The 24610-nt window shown below is 43.5% G+C and overlaps 1 protein-coding gene across 2 annotated transcripts in view; it reads left to right on the forward strand.

Annotated features, from left to right (window-relative positions):
- The window catches only part of STAC (SH3 and cysteine rich domain), a 202706-nt gene extending 185077 nt beyond the window's left edge, over positions 1 to 17629 (forward strand). For both annotated transcript variants that reach the window (XM_085875202.1, XM_085875203.1), the window contains exon 12: positions 16002 to 17629. In XM_085875202.1, the coding sequence (XP_085731328.1) occupies positions 16002 to 16100 (99 nt within the window). In that variant the 3' untranslated portion in view covers positions 16101 to 17629. The remainder of the gene's footprint in view (positions 1 to 16001) is intronic.
- Positions 17630 to 24610: the final 6981 nt, after the last annotated feature.

The following is a 24610-nucleotide window of genomic DNA, read 5'->3' on the forward strand; positions in this document are numbered from 1 at the left end:
GTCTTCAAAAGGATAGAAACTGAACCTCAGAAATCAAACCGCATTTCTGAGTCATAAATGGCAGATGATATTTTGACAATGGATGATTTCACAAGTTTACAGCATCGGTGACCTTGACATTGACCTTCAATCAGGTCTAAAGTCATACCGTCGTGCATCACTCATCGACCCCTACCTACATACCAAGTTTCATCAAGATCGGGCGAAATTTTTTTTGGACCGTATCACATCGACGATTTTTCCAACTTTGAAAACACGTGACTCGATAACCAGGACGAATTTCAAAAAACCGGCCCAACTAAATTTAGATATTGTTCCATATTATCAGAATCCGAAGGAATTTCGAAGATCGGATCATAAACGGCGGAGGAGATAGATTTTGAAAATGGACGATTTCGCAACTTTGGAGTGACCTTGACATTGACCTTGACCTTCAATCGGGTCAAAGGTCATACCGTCGTGCATCCCTCATCGATATCTATTCACATACCAAATATCAATAAAATCGGAAGGAAAAAATGGGGACGGACGTAGGGACTGGTTTTATTACGAGATGACCTAAAGGACGACCTTGGGTAATGGCAAAAGCAAGAGATTTCAGCTTTTTATTTTTTATTAATTTTTTTTAATTTTTAAAAACACGTTTACATTTTGACATTATGGGGTATTTTCTGCAGATTGGTGACAAAAATATTGAAATTTAATCCATTTTCAATTCAGGCCGTAACAAAATGTGACAAACATCGAAGGGTGTGAATACTTTCTGAAGACACGATCACTTTCAAAATTAAACCACCAAGTTTGTCAGAACTAAATGCTTATCTCAGAAAGAGAAGAAATGCCAGTACTCCTGGAACGAATCGTGTTCTATACTTAGCATGGAAGAAATTTCCAAGAGCAACAAAGGTGCTATACAAGTTTAGATGTAATATATGACGAACAACCTCCATACCCAGTAGTTGGAGAGTCGGAGAGACGATTTTGATATCCAAAGGGGAGACTACGAGCAATCCTTCTTGCTTCAGACCCCTAACACTGAAGAATTTGAGTAGTACAGTAACCTTGGAATGGGTATCCTCGCAAAAAGAACCATTGAGTATTTGACAGAGAATTAATATATTGACAAATACATTCAGAAAGGTTTCATGGAAAAAAATATCAGGCTGTGTGGAACATACGGAGGCACGAACCGAAATGATCCTAGACGCTAAAAATAATGGAAAACTGAAAGTGACAACCTGGCTTGACCTGAAAAAATGCATATGGCACGGTGCCACATAACCTCATACAGTTTGCACTTGAGTGGGACCATATTCCAGCTCCTATCAGGAAGATTGTGTTCAAGTACTATGATAAGCTGTTCATATGTATGAAAACCAATCACTCGACAACTGACTGGATACAGTACTATATTGCTGTTTTCCAAGGCTATCCACAATCTTTGCATCCTGTTTTTGGCTGTTTTCAATCTTTGTCTGGACCTGTCCAAGTCCAAGTCTTGGGTCATAGTCCAAGTCTCGCATCCATAGAGCAAGACTGGAAGAACCAAGGACCTGAAGACTCGGACTTTCGTCCTCCCGCACGAGCACCGGCAGCGCCACACCCCATTATCCAGTGAATCCATGACTCCCCAGGCCCGACCCAGACGTCTATTGACCTCTGACTCACAGCCAGCAGAGACATGAATATCACTGCCAAGGTAAGTGAATCTCTCCACGACCTCAACATCCTCACCACAAACAGACACAGACAGGACAGCAGCATCCAAGATGTCACCGAAAGCCTGTATCTTAGTTTTGACCCAAGAAACCCGTAATCCCAGCGGCTCCGACTCCTCATTCAGCACCTCGAGGGCCCCCAAAAGGATATCTAAAGTCTCCGCAAAGATGACTGCATCATCTGCGAAATCAAGGTCCGAGATCTTGACATTCCCAAACGATGTACCGCAGCTTCATCTCTCCGACATCCTCCCTGGAATCCAGTCTATACAAGTGCTAAAAAGTGTGGGGGCCAGTACACACCCTTGAACTCCAGTAACAACTGGAAATAAGTCAGAGATGGTACCAGCACATCTCACAGCGCTCTCAGTACCAGAGTAGAGTTCAGACATCAGATCGATCAGTTTTGATGGCACCCCACGAAGACCAAGAATCCTCCAGAGGGCATCCTGATTCACTGAATCGAACGCTTTACAGAGATCAACATAGGCTGCAAGCAGCCCCTGCTGAAACTCTCGTCTGGGTTCGGTGAGGACCTGAAGAGCAAGGATACAGTCAATCGTTGACCTCTTTGGTGTAAAGCCTGACTGCTCTGGACGCTGGTGCTCACGCAGATGGTGGCGAACGCTATCAAGAATTATCCGAGCAAAGACCTTGCCCGGCACTGAGAGCAGCGTCACCCCTTGGTAGTTGTTGCAGTCTTGGCGATCACCCTTCCCTTTCCAGAGTGGGACAACAAGGCCCCTCTTCCAGTCAGTTGGGATGATGCCTGTGTTCCAGGTAGAGCACAGATCTGCATGCAATGACACGAGTGCAGCATTTCCACCAGCCTTGAGAAGTTCAGCATGGATGCCATAGATCCCAGGAGCTTTACCCCATTTCAACCGGTTCACCGCAGCCTGTGTTTCTACAAGCGAAGGTGGACCACAGTTGATTGGAGGGTCAGCAACAGGGATTGTAAAACCCCTGACGTCCAACTCGACAGCTGGTTGATCAGCCTGGTACAACCGCTCAAAGTAACTGGCGGGCCTTCACTTCAGACTCCTCTGTCAAGAGCCTACCACCCTTTGCTCTAACTGCAGTACACCGAGGGATGGGCTTGGATGAACGCAATGCGTGAATTCCCCTGTAAGCAGGTCACCAATTACTACCTCAACAAACACTCCAGGGATGGAAAGACCCAAACACTGCATAGATAGTGCTTAGAAACAAAGAAAAATAAGGCTAGGTGGAATGGTGTGAAAGAGTTGGAACAGAAGGAGCAACACCTTATCCTGAACGAGATGTGCAGAGGTCAAACTGTCCGAGCAGGACTTGGGTGCAGGAAAATCCAAATGCTGATGACAGACATGACCAGAAGAGAACACAGGAAATGCCTCACTAATTTGGTAACGGATATTGATGAGGAAGACATGCTGGTCTTCCTATATGGATGTGCGAAACAAGAATAGTGGTTGAGATGGGACTCTGCCATACAGACCGATACGTCATGGAAGAAACTCCTCTACGCATGGACACCCGGACTGCTGTCATTCTACATCAACACTATCCATGAACAACTGCCTTCCCCAGCTAATCTAAGATTGTGGGGTAAAACCAACCTTGGACTGTCAACTGTGTCATTATCGCCACTGCATACTGCTTCACATCTTAAATGGTTGCAGTTACTCGCTCCAACATATAAGATACATTCTGAAAAGCGATTCCATCGGGTCTGGCTTTTTATATTAAAGATGAAAATAAGAAGACCGGTATTGTATCAAAGCCAAACACTCCACCACCACCATCGCATCCATACAGTTGATGGTACATCCCACATGAACCCAGCCTCGCCACATCCACAGGTAAAAACACAGGACATCCTACAGAAGGCTAATGATTGGATTTTTCAGATGGACGAAGACCATAAGCCAATAGTATTCCCGACACAAATCACAGAAACTTCCAATTGGCCTGACATCACCATCTACTTGGCAGCAACTAAAAATGTCATCATTATTGAATTGACAGATCTGATGGAGGAGAACTTGTCCAATGCATATGCCAGAAAGAAATGCAAATACGAAGACCTAATCGCTGATTGTAAACATAGAGGATGGTCTGGAAATTACTTTCCAGTAGAAATAGGTAGTAGAGGATTCCACAATACATCTTTCAGAAAATGCCTTGCCTCCTTATGCATCCCAAAAGGAAAGAGGAAGATTATTAGGGACACAGCATCCAAAACTGCCCTTAGAGCGAGCTCTGTCATCTGGCCATGCAGAAGCTCGAAAGCCTTCAGAAAAATAGAATTACTGCCCACAGCAGAAATATGCTCTGATGGAAGTGGTATGGTTGCGCACTCATAAAACGAGTTTAACCCATCAAAGTCTGTTCTGAAATCCAGAAACCTCAGGGTATAGTACTGTATAGTTTCAGATTATTGTTCCAGACAGAGAGATATTCTGCAACAAGGTGAGGATTTTTCCCAAAGTCATCTTCATTATTCCAGGAGTGCTCATCCTAAAAGCGGTGATTGGACTGTTCCGAAGATGACTGCGCTGTTGTTTCACCAATAAATTTCCACTACCAGCGGGGTTTGCTTACACATTGTAATCAATAACGAACCGTGCTTCCCCATTGTCTCGGGTCGCTCACCTGCATTTCATTTTTCACTCAGTTATTTTAATTTATTCTTTTCATTCATTTATATTTTTCATTTATGGATGCTTTCCAATGGTTCTGTGATTTCTCCTGGTGTATTGGGTTTGATGCCTGTCAGCATGCAACATTCCAGCTTTCTACGTCACCCAGAAGATAGCGAACATTAACATCAGTCAGTGAGTGAGTGAGTCAGTTAGTCCGTGGTTAGAAAGAGTTTTATATTGTCGTGTCCACGCCAGTTAAGACCGACCTGGACGGATAGCCAAATGGTTCTACCTTGGAGGTGAACACGTGATCCTTTGAGATTATGGTGCACGCGAGATGGGAGGCGGTGAAGCACGTACCAGATGCGTTCACCAGGACGGAGGACAAGGGATCATACTGGAACCCGCAAAAAATCGACAGACACAAGCAATCTTAATAAATAGGGGTTTAATGAACGTAAATCAAGTGTTCATTAGAGGAATAAATCAAAGCATAACGGTGAAAATGGATCAAAGCATGAGGTAATGGAACATGAGGTAATCTACAGTCTAAAGTCGAGGCACCTCGACACACAGTGACGAGAACGGACAAGGGGAAAAGATAAAACAAAAGAAAAATCGCTCTCTTTATTTGGCACTTAGCTTCGTCCGGAGATGATACTTTTTGGACCTGATGTCATCGAAACCACATAATCACTGTGTGGGAAACCACACCCGAAAATGGTGGCAAACCGCTCTCGGAGGACGACTAACTTGTTCCATGGTCGGGTTGTCGGCGACTAAACCGTCTTCCCCCACCAAGTTTCTTGGTGAGGAGGGTGTATGATATGGACGCCCAGCAGGATGAAAAACATTCTATTGAAACAATATAAAAACAATATATTGAAAATAAAAACATTCATTCCGCAAAACATTAAAAAAAAAAAATCTGAAAACCCACTCCGTGGGAGTACCTCCTGTGTAGCTTCCCTTTGCAGGGCAGGTTACCGGATGACGGGATTGGGGCAAAGCCTTTGTGACCCCCAATCTTTGAAGATCGGAGGGAAACCACAGAGTAACATTCCCGGGTCGGATTGCGGGAGAGTGTGTCGGAGTGATGCTGAGGTGTTGTCCACAAGACGGCGGTCTCCTTGGGTTAACCTGAGGTGCTCCCTTCAGGTGGGTGCCTGGAATATCCTATCCCGAAGAGAGGATGATCACCTGTCTCTGTTATCATCTGAGCTCAAACGTTTGGACATCGGTATTGCAGCTCTCTCTGAAGTTCGGAGACCGGATTGCGGCGAGATCATGGTGGGTGGTTACACCTCCGATTGGTCTGGTCGCTCTGATGGTTACCATGCCCAAGGAGTTGCTGTAGCTGTGTCCAATAAGCTGAATCCAATGATAATTGAGGTAACACCGGTCAACGGGCGTATTATGAGATGGAGGATTCTTCACTCCTTGGGTGTCATTTCCCTGGTCTCTGTCTCTGCTCCGACTGAGGTGAGTGATCTCACCGTGAAGGACGCATTCTATGCCACACTCGAGTCTGTGGTTGATCAGTGCCCCAGGCGAAATACTCTTCTCACCTCGGGGGATTTCAATGCATCAAATGGAACTAATAGGGATGGTTATGAGGTGGGTGTTGGTCCCCATGGGTCTGGGACTGTGAATCAGAATAGCACGAATATAAGTTCTTGACTTTGCACGAGATCATGGATTTAGGGGAGCTGGTTCATGGTTTCAGCACCCACAGGCTCATCACTGGACTTGGTATTCCAACACTGGCGGTGTGGCAAAGGAGATTGACCATGTACTCGTTGATGGTCGCTGGAGAATGATCCAGAATTGCAGGGTCCACCGGAGTGCTCAGTTCCTCAATACTGACCAGCGGCTTGTTGTAGCAACTCTAAAGTTGCAGCTTCCATCCAGGAGTACGGCACCATCCCAGCCTTGGCTGGGTGTTGGCAAGCTCATGGATGAGAGGGTAGTTGAGGAGCTTATGAACAGGCTGAGTGGAGATTTGAGGGGTCAGGGTGCTTTGGGGGATCCTGAAGAGTTGTGGAGTGCCTTCAAGACCACCGTCCTTGATGTTGCCGGTAGATGTCTTGGAACTCACCGGAGGGCGAAGAAGAATTTTGTCTCTCAAGGGACACTGGATACCATTGACCAGAGTCGCAGGGCCAGGCTTAATGGCAGAGTTGAGCTATTCAGGGAGCTGAGGTGTAAAACTGTACGTACACTAAGGGTGGACAAGCAGGCTGATGTGCGAGGAATCTTTGGTGGGGGGGGGGGGGTAGACCATCACCTGTGGCCAAGTGATTCTCGTCCTGCTTACAGGGGAATTTGCGCATTGCACCCATCTCAGCTCATCCCTCAGTGCACTGCAGTTAGAGCAGAGAGTGGTGGGCTCATTACAGAGCAGTCCGAAATGAGGGCCCGCTGGGCCGGTTACTTTGAGCGGCTGCACCAGGCTGATCCGCCAGCTGTTGAGTTGAATGTCCGTGATGTTACAATCCCAATTGCTTACCCAGAAATCAACTGTGGTCCACCTTCATTTGTGGAAACACAGGCTGTGGTGAACCGGTTGAAATGGGGTAAAGCTCCTGGGATCTGTGCCATCCATGCTGAACTTCTCAAGGCTGGTGAAAATGCTGCACTCGTGTCGTTGCATGCAGTTCTGTGCTCTGCTTGGAACACAGGCATCATCCCAACTGACTGGAAGAGGGGCCTTGTTGTCCCTCTCTGGAAAGGGAAGGGTGATCGTCAAGACTGCAACAACTACCGAGGATGACGCTGCTATCAGTGCTGGGCAAAGTCTTTGCTCAGATAATTATTGATGGGGTTCGCCACCATCTGCTTGAGCACCAGCGACCAGAACAGTCAGGCTTTACCAAAGTCGCCAAAGCGGTCAACGATTGACCGTCTCCTTACTCTTTGGGTCCTCACCGAACGCAGACGAGAGTTTCGACAGGGGCTGCTTGTAGCCTATGTTGATCTCTGTGAAGCGTTCGATTCAGTGAATCAGGATGCCGTCTGGAGGATTCTTGGTCTTCATGGGTTGCCTCCAAAACTGATAGAGCTGATGTCTGAACTATACTCTGGTACTGATAGTGCTGTGAGATGTGGTGGTACCATCTCTAACTTATTTCCAGTTGTTACTGGAGTTCGTGAGGGTGTGTACTGGCCTCCACACTTTTCAGCACTTGTATGGATTGAATTCTGGGGACGATGACAGAGAGATCAAGCTGCGGTGCATCGTTTGGGAATGTCAAGATCTCTGACCTTGATTTCGCAGATGATGCAGTCATCTTTGCGGAGACTTTAGATATCCTTTTGGGGGCCCTCGGGGTGCTGAATGAGGAGTCGGAGCCACTGGGATTACGGGTTTCCTAGGTCAAAACTAATATTCAGGCTTTCATTGACATCTTGGATGCTGCTATTCTGTCTGCACCTGTTTGTGATGAGGATGTTGAGTTTACGGAGAGATTCACTTCCCTTGGCAGTGATGTTCATGTCTCTGCTGGCTGTGAGCCAGAGGTCAATAGATGTCTGGGTCGGGCCTGGGGAGTCATGGATTCACTGGATTATGGGGTGTGGAGCTGCCGTTCCCTGTGCGGCAGGACGAAAGTCCGAGTCTTCAGGTCCTTGGTGCTTCCAGTCTTGCTCTATGGATGTGAGACTTGGACTCTGACCAGGGATCTGAGATGGAGACTTCATTCCTTTGGTACCAGGTCTCTTCGGAGAATCCTTGGCTCTCGTTAGTCAGACCTTGTGTCTAACGAGCAGTTGCTGAGACTCAAATTAGATTTGTTACCTGCATTGTCCGTGAGCATCAGCTGCGGCTGTATGGATATGTGGCTCATTTTCCTGATGCTGATCCTGCTCACCAGATTCTCTCAGCGAGGGAGCCTCATGAGTGGAGGCGGCCACTGGGCCGACCACGTGCCTTTTGCTTGCAGCAGGTTGATCGGAATGTCAAGGATGTTTTGCAGCAGGTTGATCGACATCTCAAGGATGTGAGGATGGGCCAGGCATCTGCCTTGAAGATGGCCAGACGGAAGCCCCTGGAGTACCGGCAGAAAGTGGACGCAGCAACGCGCTGCTCTGGCGCATGCTCCCAAACCTGACCTGACCTGACTAACTTGACGGCTGATCAGATGGATATCGCACTCACTGATTCTCTTTCCACAAAACACTGGGGTGACAGTTTATTGTTGGGTTGGGAATCATATCCAGATTAGATAGCCCAACGATGAGTTTGATATATCTGAGGCAGTTCGGCATTCCTCTCTGCCTCATGCAGGTTAAGATCAGCATACATACGTGATGATGACTGTTTCCATGTTCAAAACCATTGCAAACTCAGCATGGTGCAACGGTGATGAGACAAGAGAAAGCAAGAGTGAGAATTGCTTTACAATACATGGCCCCCTACCAACATGATATTTTCAAAGTCCAAAAAGGGCAAAATTGTGAAAAATTGAAGAAACTCAAGCTTGTTCTGTAACTTATCGTAATACACCCACGTACCAAGTTTCAGTTGAATATGTTAAAGGGTATGGGGGAAAAAAAGTCTGAAAAAACCCCACAACTGGGATGGATGGATGGATGGACGGACGGACAGACGGAGAGCAAACTTATAGTCAGTCCCCTCCAATGCAACCGGTAGGGGACTAATAAGCTGTGCTGAAAGTTCATGTACTCCACTGGCATTAACTGGTGAGCATGAGTTATTGTAATTTAATAACCCAATAAAATAAATTCCATTTTATGGTTGTTAAGTGTGACAGATTCAATACGATTTAAAAGGAGATAATGTTGTTCTTCTCTTGTGAACGAGTACTTATTGAAACCACACCATCAAGAGAAAAACCCACTCCAGTCAATAATGGCTCAAAGATTTGTTTCAGTGCTACATCCTAATAGTTTGTTCGTCGTCATACTTTTTGGTTTCCTGGCACAGTGATGAATCATGATGCAACAGTCCAGGTTTGTGAAAAAAATTTGTATCCTCATGCATGTGTCTCCCAAGGGAGTGTGAGTTGGTTGATTTAATAATTATTATTTATCCAAGTGAATTGCATTGCACAAGTGGCAGGTGTAGCAGATGTCTGACCGATACCCCCAAGTTAAATTTATCTTCCAGCTACCCCCAAGTTAAATAAAAGTTAAATTATATTTCGCAAATCAACAACGTTTCCAGAATTATTTGTGTTTGCATTTTTCTGCAGATTGATCAGGTTGGTAAGATGTTCATTTTCTTCCAACTTGAGACACTTTGCTACAAAATGATTCTTACTCTTTCCAGGCTCAAGTTTGCTTTTGCAAAAATGAAGGAAGTTTATTTCAGTCATTTCGTGTGCAGCCAATGGCTGCTGGTTGCATTGTTTCTGGGAATGTGAATGTGCTGCAAATGCAGTGCCACCTGGTGATTTGAAATTGGCCAGGGTGCTGCCAAAAGTTTTCCCACTCTTCGCGAAGGGCATCATGGGATCTTTTAACATACACCAATTAATGCAGGCAGACTTGACGCCCAGTTTAACGTCCATCCGACGGATGACACACATTGATGCCTCACCCTGCTTGTGAGACACGAGGATGCCAGTTTATAGCTGGGGGTGAGATTCAAACCCTGCAGGCGAAATGGCTCAGAGACGAGTGTGCATACCTTGACATAATTCTGTCAATCCATGGAGGAAGTTAGATCGTAGTGAACAGCCAATATTATTGGAACGCAGTCATTATTTTCATTGTCTCAATGCATTTTTAGTTTTGCAACAGCAGGAAATAGGGCTGTGCCATTCTCAGCATATGCAGCATATGACTGATGGTTACTTCATCTTAAGGGGATTTGGCTGTGCCACTGATGCAGTGCCCTTTTCACTTTAGGAAGTTGGAATTTGGCCAGGATGTTGGTGACAGCTCTGCTACTTTATGTTGAAAGACACCATGGGTTCAATGCCCATGAGCTAATTCTGGCAGATGGCTCCCCAGATTATTGACCATACGAGTGAGGGCACACTCATTTATGGGTGCCCAGGTTATCCTCCTTCCTCAAAGGGAAGTACGTAATCTATGAACTATTCCACTAATCCAAACAAAACAATGTATTTGCATCAAATGTTCATGTGAAGTTGGACAGAATGCGGTGTGAGGGTGCTTTTGTACAATGTTGGTAATATTCTTCTGATGTGTTTTTTTGGGATGTTGTTATGATGTTTCATGTTAAATGTTGTAATTCTGAGCATGAAGCCTATCGGCATGATTTAGGAAAAGTCATGAGGAACTTGCTCGATGAAAAGTTTGGTCTTGAATTTCACCTCGGCTCGAGACTCTTTATGACGTATCTCTGTTGTTCAAAGTGTGAAATGCATGGCCCACCACTTGTGATGATGATAAAGGAGGAATACTTAGCTTCAGACTTATTACTTACTGTGCAGTGGGGAGGAAGGGGAGGGTCATGCCATGAAGAAATATGTTGGCAAGAAATTACCAGACAGATGGATTGGACATGGTTCTGCAATGCTGTGGAAACCACACAGCCATGATCCCACAACGTGCGAAAGCGCACATTTTAGGGGATTTTGAAGTCGAAAGCCTCTCAAGAACGGAATGTAACCACGCAAGGACTCGAGGATATTGTGATCCGAGTTTTGAGGTCAATCACACCCAACCAAGATTGACTACATATGTCCATAAGAACATGGAGAAGGTTTTCAGTGAATGGAGAATAATGGCGATCATGCGAACAAATACAACACTGAGATAACTGATCCTCCAATGTCTGGACACCGTCGAGGTAATAGTAGACTGGGTTTTTTTTTCTTTGTTGCCACTTCTTAAATACTGTCGCCCTTTTAGAATGAGATATTTGTAGTGATAAACAAAATATAAGACATTAAATATATTGTTACGGCTGTGGAAATTCGCAAAGCACCATATAGGTCCTAAGATCAGTTATGCCGATAAGTCTGTGTTCAGATAGATTTCCCCACCGATGTCTAATGGGGATTATTCGTGTGATCAGGGCTGTGATCTTTGAGTTAGCCGTTTTTCTTTTACTATCATTATTTTGGACTAACCGCTTCACAACCACCACCTCCACCACCAACATCGCTCTCATCAACCACTTCACAACAACCACCGCAACCACCAACACCTTCTCCACCACTGCCTTCACACAACCACCTTAACCACAAGCGCCCAACCACACCACCCTCACGACCACCACAAAACGCCAGCCACGCGACCATTACAACAGCCACCTTAACCACCACCACGTTTCCACCTCTGCAGGGTTGCGAGAAGCCTGACATTCGTCAGGAGAGAACGAACGATGGCCTCAGCCCTTCCCCCCCCCCCCCAACGAGAAGCACGTGCGGAAGAGACGCGGGAAGGCAGTGCTTAAACCAAAAGAGCCGGGCCGATCTCCCCTGGAATTTTCCTCTCCCGCGTGCCGCGAAGGGAGGGGCGAAGCACCGTCGAGATAAAAGGGCACACAGAACGAGAGGAGGTCTGTCAAAGTCTGCAGGTCGTGGTCGCTCTCTGCCTGGGTCTTAGTCTGTCGAAGTCTGCAGGTCGTGGTCGCTCTCTGCCTGGGTCAAAGTCTGTCGAAGCCTGCTGGTTGTGGTCGCTCTCTGCCTGGGTCAAAGTCTGTCGAAGTCTGCAGGTCGTGGTCGCTCTCTGCCTGGGTCAAAGTCTGGAGATCTGGAGGTCGTGGTCGCTCGCTGAGAAGTCTGCTGCGGGAGGTTGTGGAGGCGTGTAGAAAGGAGGAGAGAGCGCAGCGGAGCCAATGCGCGTGGCCTGCCGAGCCGTGCCTTACTGTGGGTCGTGGAGACAGGATGCCGCGGGCCGCCCCAGCGAGGTGAAGGTAGCCAGCCCGGTCTCGTGGAGCCTCTGCGGTCTACACGGCTCCGTGTCAATGAAGACCCCAAGGGGTCCAGTCTGTCCTGGGGTTTTTCCTTGCTTTTCTTTTGAATGAACGTTGGGGTGCCATGTCCGCAAGTAGAACTGCATAAGTGACTGTACATAATAAATAGACGGTCATAGCTCTTGTCTTGCTCATGTTTTGTCCCTTATCCGCGTTTGCTTTCAATAACTGCATGCGTGTTTTGCATACCTGCATGACTGCTTACATGCTTATGTTAGTAAATAAATGTGCTTGTTTAAATGTACCCCGTTCGTTGCGTCTTTTCCTTAATTGAGCTGCCATCTTGTACTCGGAATATAGTTGGTTTTTAAATAGCCGGTAAAGTGATCAAGTCCAACGGGGCCCGCGATGGCACCCCGCTCGGTTATCCCAAAACGGAGCGATCTGCATTAAGCGCCTCGTGTCCCAGCAGCACTGTTGAGGTACAATCTCTCGGTAATCTACCCGCGCGATTAATTAGGTATATCGACAATTCGGCGATTGACCCTGGAGCGTGGGTAGAGTACGGAAAAGGTTGTGGTGTGCTAAAGAACACACCCGTGGCTGGTTTCTGGCGTTGATCCGGAAAGCCGCGACTGGATTGTCCGTTCGGTGGGCGAGACGGCCGCCATTGGCTAAACGCGGTCCCTCGCACGCCGGCGGGCGAGAATCTGTAACAATATGTTGAGCAAGTCCATGAAAAGAAAAGATAGAACAAGTAAATGACAAAGAGGTTGTAAACTTATATTTTGAATATTTTACTCAAATCGATGTTATACTAGCAGAGCCTACCTGTCGCTTCACTGACGGACCAACTCGTTGTCTTGTTTGCCAAATTTAGCCATGCATAGAGTGCTTTAACCCTTACTCCTCACCATGCTTACGTCCCACTCCCCTCCCCTCCTTTGCTCCCTGTTCTTCCTGCTCCTCCCCAATAAAAATGTCTCACCCATGGCAACAGGCTTTGAAAGGCCCCTCCGTTGGGGGTTCGGGAGTTCAGGCAGGGGGAGAAGGGAAGGGGGACAAATTTACCAGTGTGAGGAGAGTGCTTTCACCCCAGCATTGCCCAGGTAAAAAAAGGAAATTATAATACCCTCTGCCACCACCACCAGGTCGCACTAATTTGCACATTTACATCGAGAATTTACGCCTGCCCTTCCCCCAACACCCCCCCACCCCACGTGAGGCCTCGGCCACATCGCCTATGTTACCCCCCACAAAGTTGTATTTGTACCCCGAGCTTGGACTTTGTAACTTAAAAGATGTGGCCATGCATAAGGAACACAGAGAGAGAGAGAGAGAGAGAGAGAGAGAGAGAGAGAGAGAGAGAGAAAGAGAGAGAGAGAGAGAGAGAGAGAGAGAGAGAGAGAGAGAGAGAGAGAGAGAGAGAGAGAGAGATATATATATATATATATATATATATATATATATATATATATATATATATATATATATATATATATATATATATATATATAAATACATATTTATAAATTATATATATATATATATATATATATACATATATATACATACACATACATACATATATACATACATACATACACACTCGCAGGGTGTGCTTACACATTGTGTAAGTATATGAACCGTGTTTCTCCATTATCTTAGGTCACTCACCTGCATTTGTTTCTTCATTTATTTATTTATTTATTTTCATTTACAGATGCTTTCCGACGGTTCTATGCCTGGTGTTTCGGCTTCAATGTCTGTCAACACACAAAATTGCCATGCTTCCCCATCGGCTTCAATGTCCCCTGGTGTATCGGCTTCAATGTCTGTCACCACACAAAATTACCATGCTTCCCCATTGTCTCAGGTCACTCATCTACATTTTTTTTCATTTAATTACATTTTCATTTGTGGAGGTTGTGCGATGATTTTGTGATTTTCTTTTCCAGTGTACTGACTGCAATGTTCATCGGCATGCAAAATTTCAGCTTTCGACATCACCTGGAATGCACCGATCTTTAATATCAGTCAGTAAAACCTCAATTCATATTTGAAAGATCGTCAGTGACACAGTATTGGCGTGGGGGGAGCGAATATTGAGGAATTGTGGTGAGGTAGAGGGGGTGGGGGTGACTTGATGACTTGGAGTTTGTGAAGGTGGGAGTTGACGACTTGGTCACATTTTACATTGCGTGGATGTTCGTGGGTACCTACTGGTCCACTATAACATTCTCCACCAGTCTGAAGCTCTGTCCATCCATGGCGGGATTGGAGGGATGGAATGGGGGTGGGGGGGGGGGAGAGGGCTTGGCTGACTGGCCTGACTCCACCCACAACTGTAACCTTAAAAAAAAAATCAAATTATACATCCGCCATTTTCATCGGTATTTGTCGGCCTCAGGCTTCCATTTCTCAGATGTAAATTTTAACACTGAACACTGCATCTTCTGTCATGAAGGAAAGGTACATTTTGATTGCAACTTATGCAGAGGCAATTAGTTAAGGCATGCTATTTTCATTCAGGAGTGATCGAGGCAACAGTCTATTGCCTATACACCTCCCAAATAAAAATTTTGTCCGTTCAAGAGGCTACTGAGTTTGTGCATTTGAAAACTGAATAACAGGTCGTCTATCATGAAACAAATGTACATTTTGATTAAAACCCTTGCAGAGGAAAGTAAATAGTCATGATTAATATTTGAAGTCTTTAATTAAAAAAAGAAACTCCAACCTGCCTTTTATGCTATACACTGGCAAAAAAATTAGAAGGTTGTTGTATGTAATTTTGGTTTTCGCCTGAGTTTTCAAGGCTGAATAGTGTACAAATACAGGATTTATTAATGAACTGTATTTCACATGTGCGTGGGTGGACATGTATTCACATATTATGTGAAGTAAATAAATTGTTTACATCACATCATTTCTGAATCTTCCGAGTTGCCAGTGCCAATTTTTGGAAAACTACATGCAGCATCCAACTCAAGATATCCAACCTTCATACATGTCGATGCCCGTGAGTTTCCTATGCGTGCTGGCCTTTCGAAAAGCCTTTGCCTGTGAAATCCACCTTGTGAAAAATCTCTTGTGAAGGAAACGTTGTTGTAATTATTGATTGCATTAAAATCTATCATAATTATGTGAATGTATAAAGTATTCAAATTTGTTTTTTTTCACAATTTGAAGTTCTTTTTTATTTGCCTTTTTCTCTGTTTTCCTTAAATGATTAATTTTCTTTGTTACCTTGAAGAAAAAATAAAAAAACCATCATGATATTGGGGTAGTTTTATACTTAGCATGTGTGCAGCAACCATTTCAGCCAACAGCTTTGCCCAGTGCGGATTATCTATCGCACGCATGGCAATATGGCATCCATTTCCCGCTTGCTAATTGCCGACGTCTCATTTGGCAGACGTATGATCGTTTACGGTGGGTGGGAGATATCAGATTGCCACGCAACCCATTGGATTGGACTGTAATTCTGAGATACTCGACTGTGGTTTTGTTCAGTGACTGGTGGCTGACATATAGATTGAAGTGTAGCTTGAATTGCTTATCAGGTAGCCAGATGGTGTTATTATGCTTCCACTGACCTCATTGTCAACATTCCTACCCATAATTCGTCCCATCACTTGCTTCCTGTAGTACCCCCAAGCATTGGTTTGTAATAATTATTCCAGTGGAATTTGTGCCAACACTTGAACCACTGAGACAGGTTATTATCGAGAATACAAAAATAATTCCTCATCTTTCTGTCATTCCCTCTCCTACATCCCACCCACCACACTTTGCTTTCAGATATGCGTGGAGAAAGGAGAGCAGAGCAATGGATTTGTCCGGGTACAAAGTGGGAGAAAGAAGGGTCAAGTTCCTTTGGACTGCCTTGAGGAGATATGACACTGGAAATCTCAAGGGTATATATATCTTTTGGAAAGCAAGAGACAAAGTGACGTAGAAGGGAATGATGAGCAAGAATTATACTCTTCTCTTTGACCTTTGTCATTCAAAGTACAAAGGAAGGTTCACGTGCTGAAAGCTAATCGATTCTTATCGATGAAAAAAAAACCTCATTTTCCTCCACAGCAGAGGACACAAGTGAAATGCCCCGCAGTCGAGGCTTACAGAAGGCCTTCAAATGGTTATTTAATTCCAGAAGGCCGCAGAAAAGCTGCATGGTGATGCGGAATGCAAGGAAGCCGTGTTCATGAAGGTGAACGAGTTTTTCACAGTCGGATTCGCACATTTCAGATTTCAAGCTTGGGGGATTACATTTTATTGGTGAATGGTGAACCCCAGTGACGAGCATGTTTTATGAATATCACTGAGTAGCAGGATATACAGCCAAATATTAGCACAACAGATGATTTTTCGTACAACGCGTGAGGTCTCACTTTGAATTTGGCGTCAAATTGTCTTTTTGATGGAAATACGAATCAGCACGAGTTATTTTGTTTCAATATATTAACTCTTTCTGATGCTTTATTTACACTACACAGCCATAAAGTCCTGCCAGTTGTGGGAAAGTAACCGGCTTGTAACACACTATTGTACCGTCGTCCCATTGCACTTGCAGTTTGCGTTGCTTCTTGCATCACTCAACGATGAATCATGGTTCTCAATGATGGTTCCCAGTGCATATAGACAGCCAGCAATGTAAAATGTTTTCCATCACTAGTAAACGATATTTTATTTTTTATTTAATCTATTCTCTTTTTAAAATCAACTTCTGGGATAAATTTGTTTTTTCTAAATGTTCAATCTTGAATAACATACGATGGTGCATGATGGTACACGATGTGTCGTGCTGATATGTAGACCGGTTTTGAACAGCGACAAATGTGTTCTCTCTGTCCGTTTATATTCGGCGTTTTTTTGTACTGGGTGGAAACTATCTTTTCGAGTTGGTTATAAGCTTTTCCTGGGATAAATCATTGAACTGGTATAACTCCTGCTTATGTAAACCACATGAACTGGCATGAAACTTGTTTCCAAGTGATATACAGTGATAGTTGAAATGTGAGATAAGAACGGTGTCTTAAAATATTTATTTTTTGGAGAAAGCATCAAGTAAATTACTTTTTATAGAGTGTACCATGAGTAAAGTACAAGTTGCTTAGCAAATACAAGCATTTTCAGGCGAGGTTAGCAATTAGAAAGACTAAAGCACACAAGAACAGTTACTTTGATATGAATGATATCATGTGCATCATGACATCATAGAAATGAAGTGTGTAATTCAGCAGGCAGGTCGAGCCTTACAGGAATCGATTTGATATTACTTGCAATGATGACACTGAAAATTATATTTGTTCAGTGAACGAGATGAAGACGATTTTGCAAAATTAAAGATAAGGAGAGAGAGAGAGAGAGAGAGAGAGAGAGAGAGAGAGAGAGAGAGAGAGAGAGAGAGAGAGAGAGAGAGAGAGATATATATATATATATATATATATATATATATATATATATATATATATATATATATATATATATATATATATAGATGTAGATATAGATTATAGATATATTATGAAGAAGTTAAAAAGTAAGAAACAGAACGAAATGAAAGACAATGTAAATGCGAAAGTGGCCAGAACACCACCAAAAACACCACTAAAAGCAATTAAAGGTCATTTGACCCATCATTCCTGTGCTGTGTCAACATTCCAGCACTCCCACATACAGATCGTGCTAATTATATAACTAACCCTAAGCAGAGGCGTTTGGCAGTCTGGCCCATTGACAGTGAATAAGAGGAGAGTTAAGATGACATTAAGGCAGCGCTCTCTCACTCAGAGGGTAGTTTGCTGGGCATGGTCTCCCTGAAGCAGTGGTGGCAGTCAAAATGGTGGAAGGGTTTAAACTGGAGTTGGATAGGTACCTGGAAGCATTGAGGATAGAGGGGTGCATGGATATTGGTGGAAATGCATGAGCATGAAGGGCTGGATGGTCTCCTTCTGCATCTGATTTGCTTGTATCACTTCCTGTATATGAGATCTTGAGTGCAGATAGGGCAGTCAGTGCTTAGTTTTCTCGCTAAGGGATGGTTATGCTACAGGCTGCATTGATTTTTGTTGGCAGTGTAATTTAAGCAAGACTTCATCTGGAATCAAATGTAGGTTAGCCAACTCATTGGAGAGAGAGAAAAAAAAGATAAATGATAAGTTGAGCAATCATTTGTAATTGCAATCCTGGCTCTTCAGGGGTGAAACTGCATTTTATGTGCGCTGCTCTGGAACAGCTTCCGTAGCTATTTCGAAGATACATGAGATCACAAGGTAAGCACTTATCCAAGCAGGGCATGAACCAGCTGTCTCAGCTGAGACAATTATTTTATATTTAGTACAACATCCAACAAAAACATTGTGTGTTTAACCCAAAACCAGCCATAGACTATTTGTCATTAATTATCTGAACAAAGGTCTTGTTTTCAAATGAACATCAGTAATTTAACAGATATACAGCATAGTATTGTTGCATCGGAAGGCAGATCTTCAGATAACATCGTGTACATTGAAAATATTGTTTTTGTCCAAGAAAATGACTTGCACATCTACAGTGTTTTGAGCAGTCATGTCTCCTTCACCCAGGGAGAGCTCAGCTTTGCATAACCCTAACCCAAACCCGAGACTTGTTTGCAGCACATTCCACAGTTGCAGCATAAAATGGCAAGGCATTGGAGCCCCCATGGGAGGGTTTGGAAGTGGAATCTTCCAAATCGATTTTTTTTTTTTGACTGTTCTTGATATGTCAGCTTTACATGTCCATTCTCAAAACTATCTTGTGCCATTGATTTTGGCATTTTTAAAAACGTTCTTGACCAAAACTTAGCCATGATCTTTTTGATGGAGATGGAATAATGTTTTGATAACTCCTTTGGGATAATATATTCCCAAAAGCATATTAAATTTCAGAATGATGTATTAGCTTTAAATTAGAATGTCAAAGATGTCTCAAGACTGGTATTATGTTTGACATGAGCGATAACGTATTTTTTTATTTTTAAATAATGGGATTTGATAATCCAATTTACTATCTTACGTTCAGCGTCTTGAGTGTTTTTGTGGACGCAGTGTCCAAATGGCTGAGCTTGTCCTTGGAATGAGGTTTTAGTGTGGCAGTTAGAGTACATCCAGACCCTTATCTTTCATAGATGTTTAGGTTTATGAAAGCAATTATTGTGTGCTTCTTTGTAAAATAACTATTTTGGTTTAATATGAAATGGCTGCACACTATGGATTGTTCATTGTAATGCAAGCATGGTATTTCAATGGGGTCACATGTACTCTGCATACTGGAGCATTTGGCTAATTTTGTGTAATTATTTTAATTTTTTTATGCAGTGCATCGTACACATGACGTGCAGTTTTTTTGTGCAAATGTGCAAATGGGATGTTTAGCCAGTCATCCAAATTTTAAAATCTCTTGCACTCATCTGTAATTTTATTTTATTTATTTATTCTTGGTTATGATAATGATATTTCTGAATGGTTTTTTTTTTTTTTTAAGTTAGTACCATATGCATAACCATGTCCCTAATCTCTTCAATGCCCTGCCTGTCTGCTTCTTTATTCTTCTCCTTTGTTACTCCCTCTCCCACAACTCCTTATTCTTCACCCACTCAACATAATGTTTCAAACCAGAGTGTAATTAAACCACTTAAAATGAAGATCTATATTTCATACGGACTTAGAATTACTTTTCATATTGATTTTATATGAGTCGTCATGGTAAATGCTTTGTTAATTGTGGTCCATAAGTGAATCTTACTGCTGATAGTTTAGAGCATTGTGGTACTAACTGTGGTTCAGATTTCTGAGTATTAGGTATGACAGAACATAGATAATAATTGCTTTGAGAAGTTACCCTGTGAATGGCTGAGAAATCAAAGTACCGAACGTCAGGAGTGGTTGAGAAACTACTTTAAAATTTTTATGAAAAAAGGAAATGCTGGAAAATGTTTTACGAGCGTACTTACAGATGATTTGGTTGGTTATGTTGTCCACTGCCTTCATTATTTTATGAACTATTGCTACTGTGCGCTCGTTGTGTAGGAAAGACCAAGAGTGATAAACGTGTTAAATAATTAGAACTATTTGCAAATTGGCTGCATGATGACCCTCTTGTTTATTAAAGTCCTTGATTTTAAAGGATCTCAAAAGCATTGTTTCATTTCTTCGTATATCATGGTTTGAGTTCCTCATTGTGCACGATTCCTCCAAAATGAAATCTATTCAGCTCAGGAACCTCAACCACGCAATTGAAGTCACTGATGGGAACACATGCAGAGACTCATCAGTCATGCATGTCAAGTGAGATGCTGCAATACATTCTGGTCGTGTGCAGGTTGCTGAAGAATGGTGCTGTCTAGTTGATTTAGAGCTTTCGGCCTTATAAGGTCACAATGGCTCACAATGAGTATTATCTGTAATACATCCTCAACAGACCCTTCTCTCCCCCACCCCTCTTTTTTCTTCTCAACAATGGGTATCATATATCATGGAGGGAAAATGTTCTGCACGCCATGTATGTAAAAAGGTGACGCAAGATGCCCTCCACCATACCCTCTATTAATTCTGCGGTTCTGGTTATGTGTTCAGTATCCTGAATGTTCGAACCCTTGAAATGAGGCTCTGACTGATGGTATAGCAGACAATGTTAGCTTCAAAATGTTCAGTGTAATGAACAAAAGGATCGAGATGGTTGAAATTTATATGGAAAGGGGAGCAGGGGAACAAGGGGTGTTGTCCAACTTTCACAGAGTTATCCAGCCAGCCTTGTAGGACTGAGGTCTGGCAGGATAGCTGAAAGGGATGCACACTCGACTCTGAGCCCTCTAGCCTGGGTTTGAATCTCGGCCCAGCAAACAAAGTCATCCTGGTGTCTTGCAGACAGGGCAATGCATCACTGTGTGTACCGTTCCTCCAATGGACGTTAAGATGGGCATCCCATCTGCCAGCATTATTTGGTGGACAATAAAGATTGCATGGTGTCCTTCATGAAGAGTAGGTGAACTATCATGATCAAATTACAAATTCTTGCTTCAGCCTGCAGGGGACACTGCATCAGCAGCACAGCTGCACCCTCAGACAATTCTACTACTCCAGCCTTGTGCTGCACACAAAGAAAGAAGAAGACTACGAATGTTGCAATCAAATTTCAAAGTATGGCAATATCTTAAAACGGAAAGCCCAAACTTTATTAATTATTTCATAAGGGTCGACATTATACTAAAGTGCTTTGATAATACATATGAAATGTAATGTGCTTCAAATAAAGGTAATTTATTATTATTATTGTTACTAATATTATTTTCATTATCACTGACTATCACGTTTTTATTTTTATCATGGTGTCGTTCAACAAACTCACCAATGGAAGCACAGAGCTTTTTCCCAAAATTAAATTGTAAAACAGCTCGAGTCATGATGTATGTTACTGGTAATGTCCCAGATTGTGTGCTGTCTTGACCGTCTTTGTGATGAAACACGTTGAGTTTGTCTGCATTCCCGATTCACGAAAAACACGTCAGAGGACCGGAACCTAATTGTCCTTGCCAGGCAATGAGTTATTCTCATCATGGTCCACAATGTTGCACATCCTTCAGCCCAATGGAGCGCAGATGTGCAATTTCAACTCAGCAAGTATCTCAACTCCAGGAGACACATTTTATTCAAATAACCATTCTTTTCTGATGACTCCACCTTCTGCTGCACCATCTGTCATCCCTCAGGTCGGCAAGCAGCAGCCTCTTCACTCTCTACAGATCTGGATAAAATCACAAGCTGGTCCAACATGTGGAACATGTCCTTCATCCCTGACAAATCTCACACTCTCACTATGTCTCTCTGAAAGAACTATCTGGAAACCCCCTCCCTCCCCCCCCCACCCCATCTACTTTCTCAACAATCCTCTTGAAGAAGTCCTTTCATTCAAACTTTTGGGTCTCACTATCCGCCATGATCTTTCCTGAGAAAGCCACATTTCCAAGCTGGCTTCCAAAGCCAGTCACCGACTGGGCATTCTCCGTCGTGCAAAGTCCTTCCTTGGCACACCTGAGCTCCTGACCACATACAAAGCTTTCATCCACAGCCTGATGGAGTACTGTTCTCCCCTCTGGGCTGGTGATCCCGCCTCTCACTTTTCCCGACATCACGCTGTGGAAACCAAGGCATTTAGGATTATTGGTGTCTCCTGTGATGAGGCTGTCTTTTGGGCTCTCACTCTCTCACCACAAGCAGGTCGGTGGTCTTTCTGTCTCTTACCGTCTCCTCTCCAGCCTTGCCCCCCCCTCTCTGTCTGCTATCTGTCACCCCCCCCCCCCATATTTCCTCAGGGTGCTCAAGGTCTGCCAGAAACCCCCTTCTGGTTAAACTACCAAAATCAAGAATCACTGCTCACCTTCATTCTTTCATTCCTCTTTTTCTCTGCCTTTCAAATAAACTCGCACACTCTCTTCAATTCTACTCTTCCCTCCAGGTCTTCAAAACAGCTGTTCACCACCATCTCTTATCTTCCCCCATCCAAAACCACGATCTTTTCTACCCCCGCTAATTCACCCCAAACCCAACTCCTTCAAATTCCCTGCTTTCCTTTTCTGAAAGTCCCTGTAATGTTCATCTTGTTTACCGCATGTACTCCGCCCCTCCCCCTCCCTTCCACAGATCTCCTCACGTGCCTATTCCCCACTGTTTTATCCTTCCCTCTCCCGTCCCTCTTGTCTCCTGCTCCCCTTCTATGTTTTGTGTGTTAGCTCTCATATGAGCCTTGACATTGTATAAAAAAAAAAGAAGTACTGTCTGAGAGTTGTTCGTGGTTCACTCAGACACTGCCAGCAGGATCCAAATCTTATCTTTGCTCCTGAGAATCATTCCTTGGAAATTCATAACCGCCGCAGTGGAACCATTTTTGAGCTGGATTTTCAAAGAATCACATCACATGTGTGCATCCTGTGCGCATCACAAAGTGTGACTGAAGGATATAAGTAAGTGCAGGTAAAATTATAATGTGCTAAGGTATTGTCTGAACAAGCAGAATCCAAATGGAACAGCCAAAACTGTTTTCCTTATTGTTGGTATACTGCTGGTTAGCCCATATTCCGACCAAGCCCATTCATATTGTGACTTCGTTTCTCATTTGTGCAAGCCAATATTGATAGTATACCCCCCTCACCCCCATTGCAGATGGAGACATACAGAGCATTCAACATTATTGCAATCTCCCATCATGAGGAAGGTCGGTGGCCTATTTTTTTTTAACCATCTCTCATCTGGTCTATGTCTCTTTACTTTCTGATCCTCCCTGATCAAATCCTCCAGGAGACACATTTTATTCCAGCAGCCATCTGGGTCAACCATATTACACCATGTTCAAAGCATCAGGCACGAACAGTCTTGCACTTCCTTCTGTGCAACAGCTCTTGGCCATGTTAGAACAGGAAATCACATTCACTCGCAGGAACAGCAAAAAGCAATGTCAACAGTGTTCACATTATTTGATGAAAAAGACCCGTTTCTATATTTAAATAGTGAGTTGTAGACATTTGAAGGTTGCTCTTTGCTTCCTTTGTCTCTCTCCTCCTCCACATGTCATTTCCACCCTTGTCACATCCACATATTGTCCTACTGCCTCAACTGTTGTTTTCTCCCATCTGTCCCCCTCACTCTTCCATTGTAGCCAAGATCTTGTGAACAATAACAATTTTTTTTCTTCATTTTTTTTGGTGGGAGGGTTCGATAAGACCTTCATTTTTTTCCATTTTATATAAACGGATTGTAACAATAGCAATACTTTAAAAGAAATTCTGAAATAATTTTACTCTTTCGCTAATCTATTCCAATGTTTTGAGAGCACCAGTGCGGTCATTGCAGTCGTGTGGCAAGGAATACAGTTGGTAGTTTGCCATTGCCTTCCTTTGTCATAGGCCAGTAATTTGGCCTGTGTGCTGGCAAACAATGGTCTCTTATTGTGATACTGGGATATTTAGTATCCACCAGCATTTAGTAGCAGATGGGACATCCACCATCATGTCTTGTCGGACGGGGAGAGTTCACTGAAGCAATGCCCTGCCTGCAAAGCACCAGGGTGACAGTATCTAATCGTCAGGGAAAGAATAAAGCTTAGGCGAGACAGCTCAATGGTGGGTATGCTGCTGCCAAGCTATCCTTTTAGCCTTCATTGGCTCAGAACACTTTAAAATTAGCATCCATATGATGTATAATCTGATATCCGGAGCATCTGAGCAGAATATTTATTCTTCAACTAATCCAATGCTATATCAAAAACGTGCTTTGAGTAAATTCCTTAAATTTTTGGTTCACGTAAAAAACATTTTCACGAAAAAAATAAGTGACCACTTTCTTCATTGTTGTTGTGTTTCTGTCTGTCTGTCTGTGTGTCTGTCTGTCTGT

Source organism: Eptatretus burgeri, chromosome 3 (genome assembly GCF_056783735.1).
Source record: "Eptatretus burgeri isolate ZD-2024b chromosome 3, Ebu_testis_v1, whole genome shotgun sequence".
Lineage (NCBI taxonomy): Eukaryota > Metazoa > Chordata > Myxini > Myxiniformes > Myxinidae > Eptatretus > Eptatretus burgeri.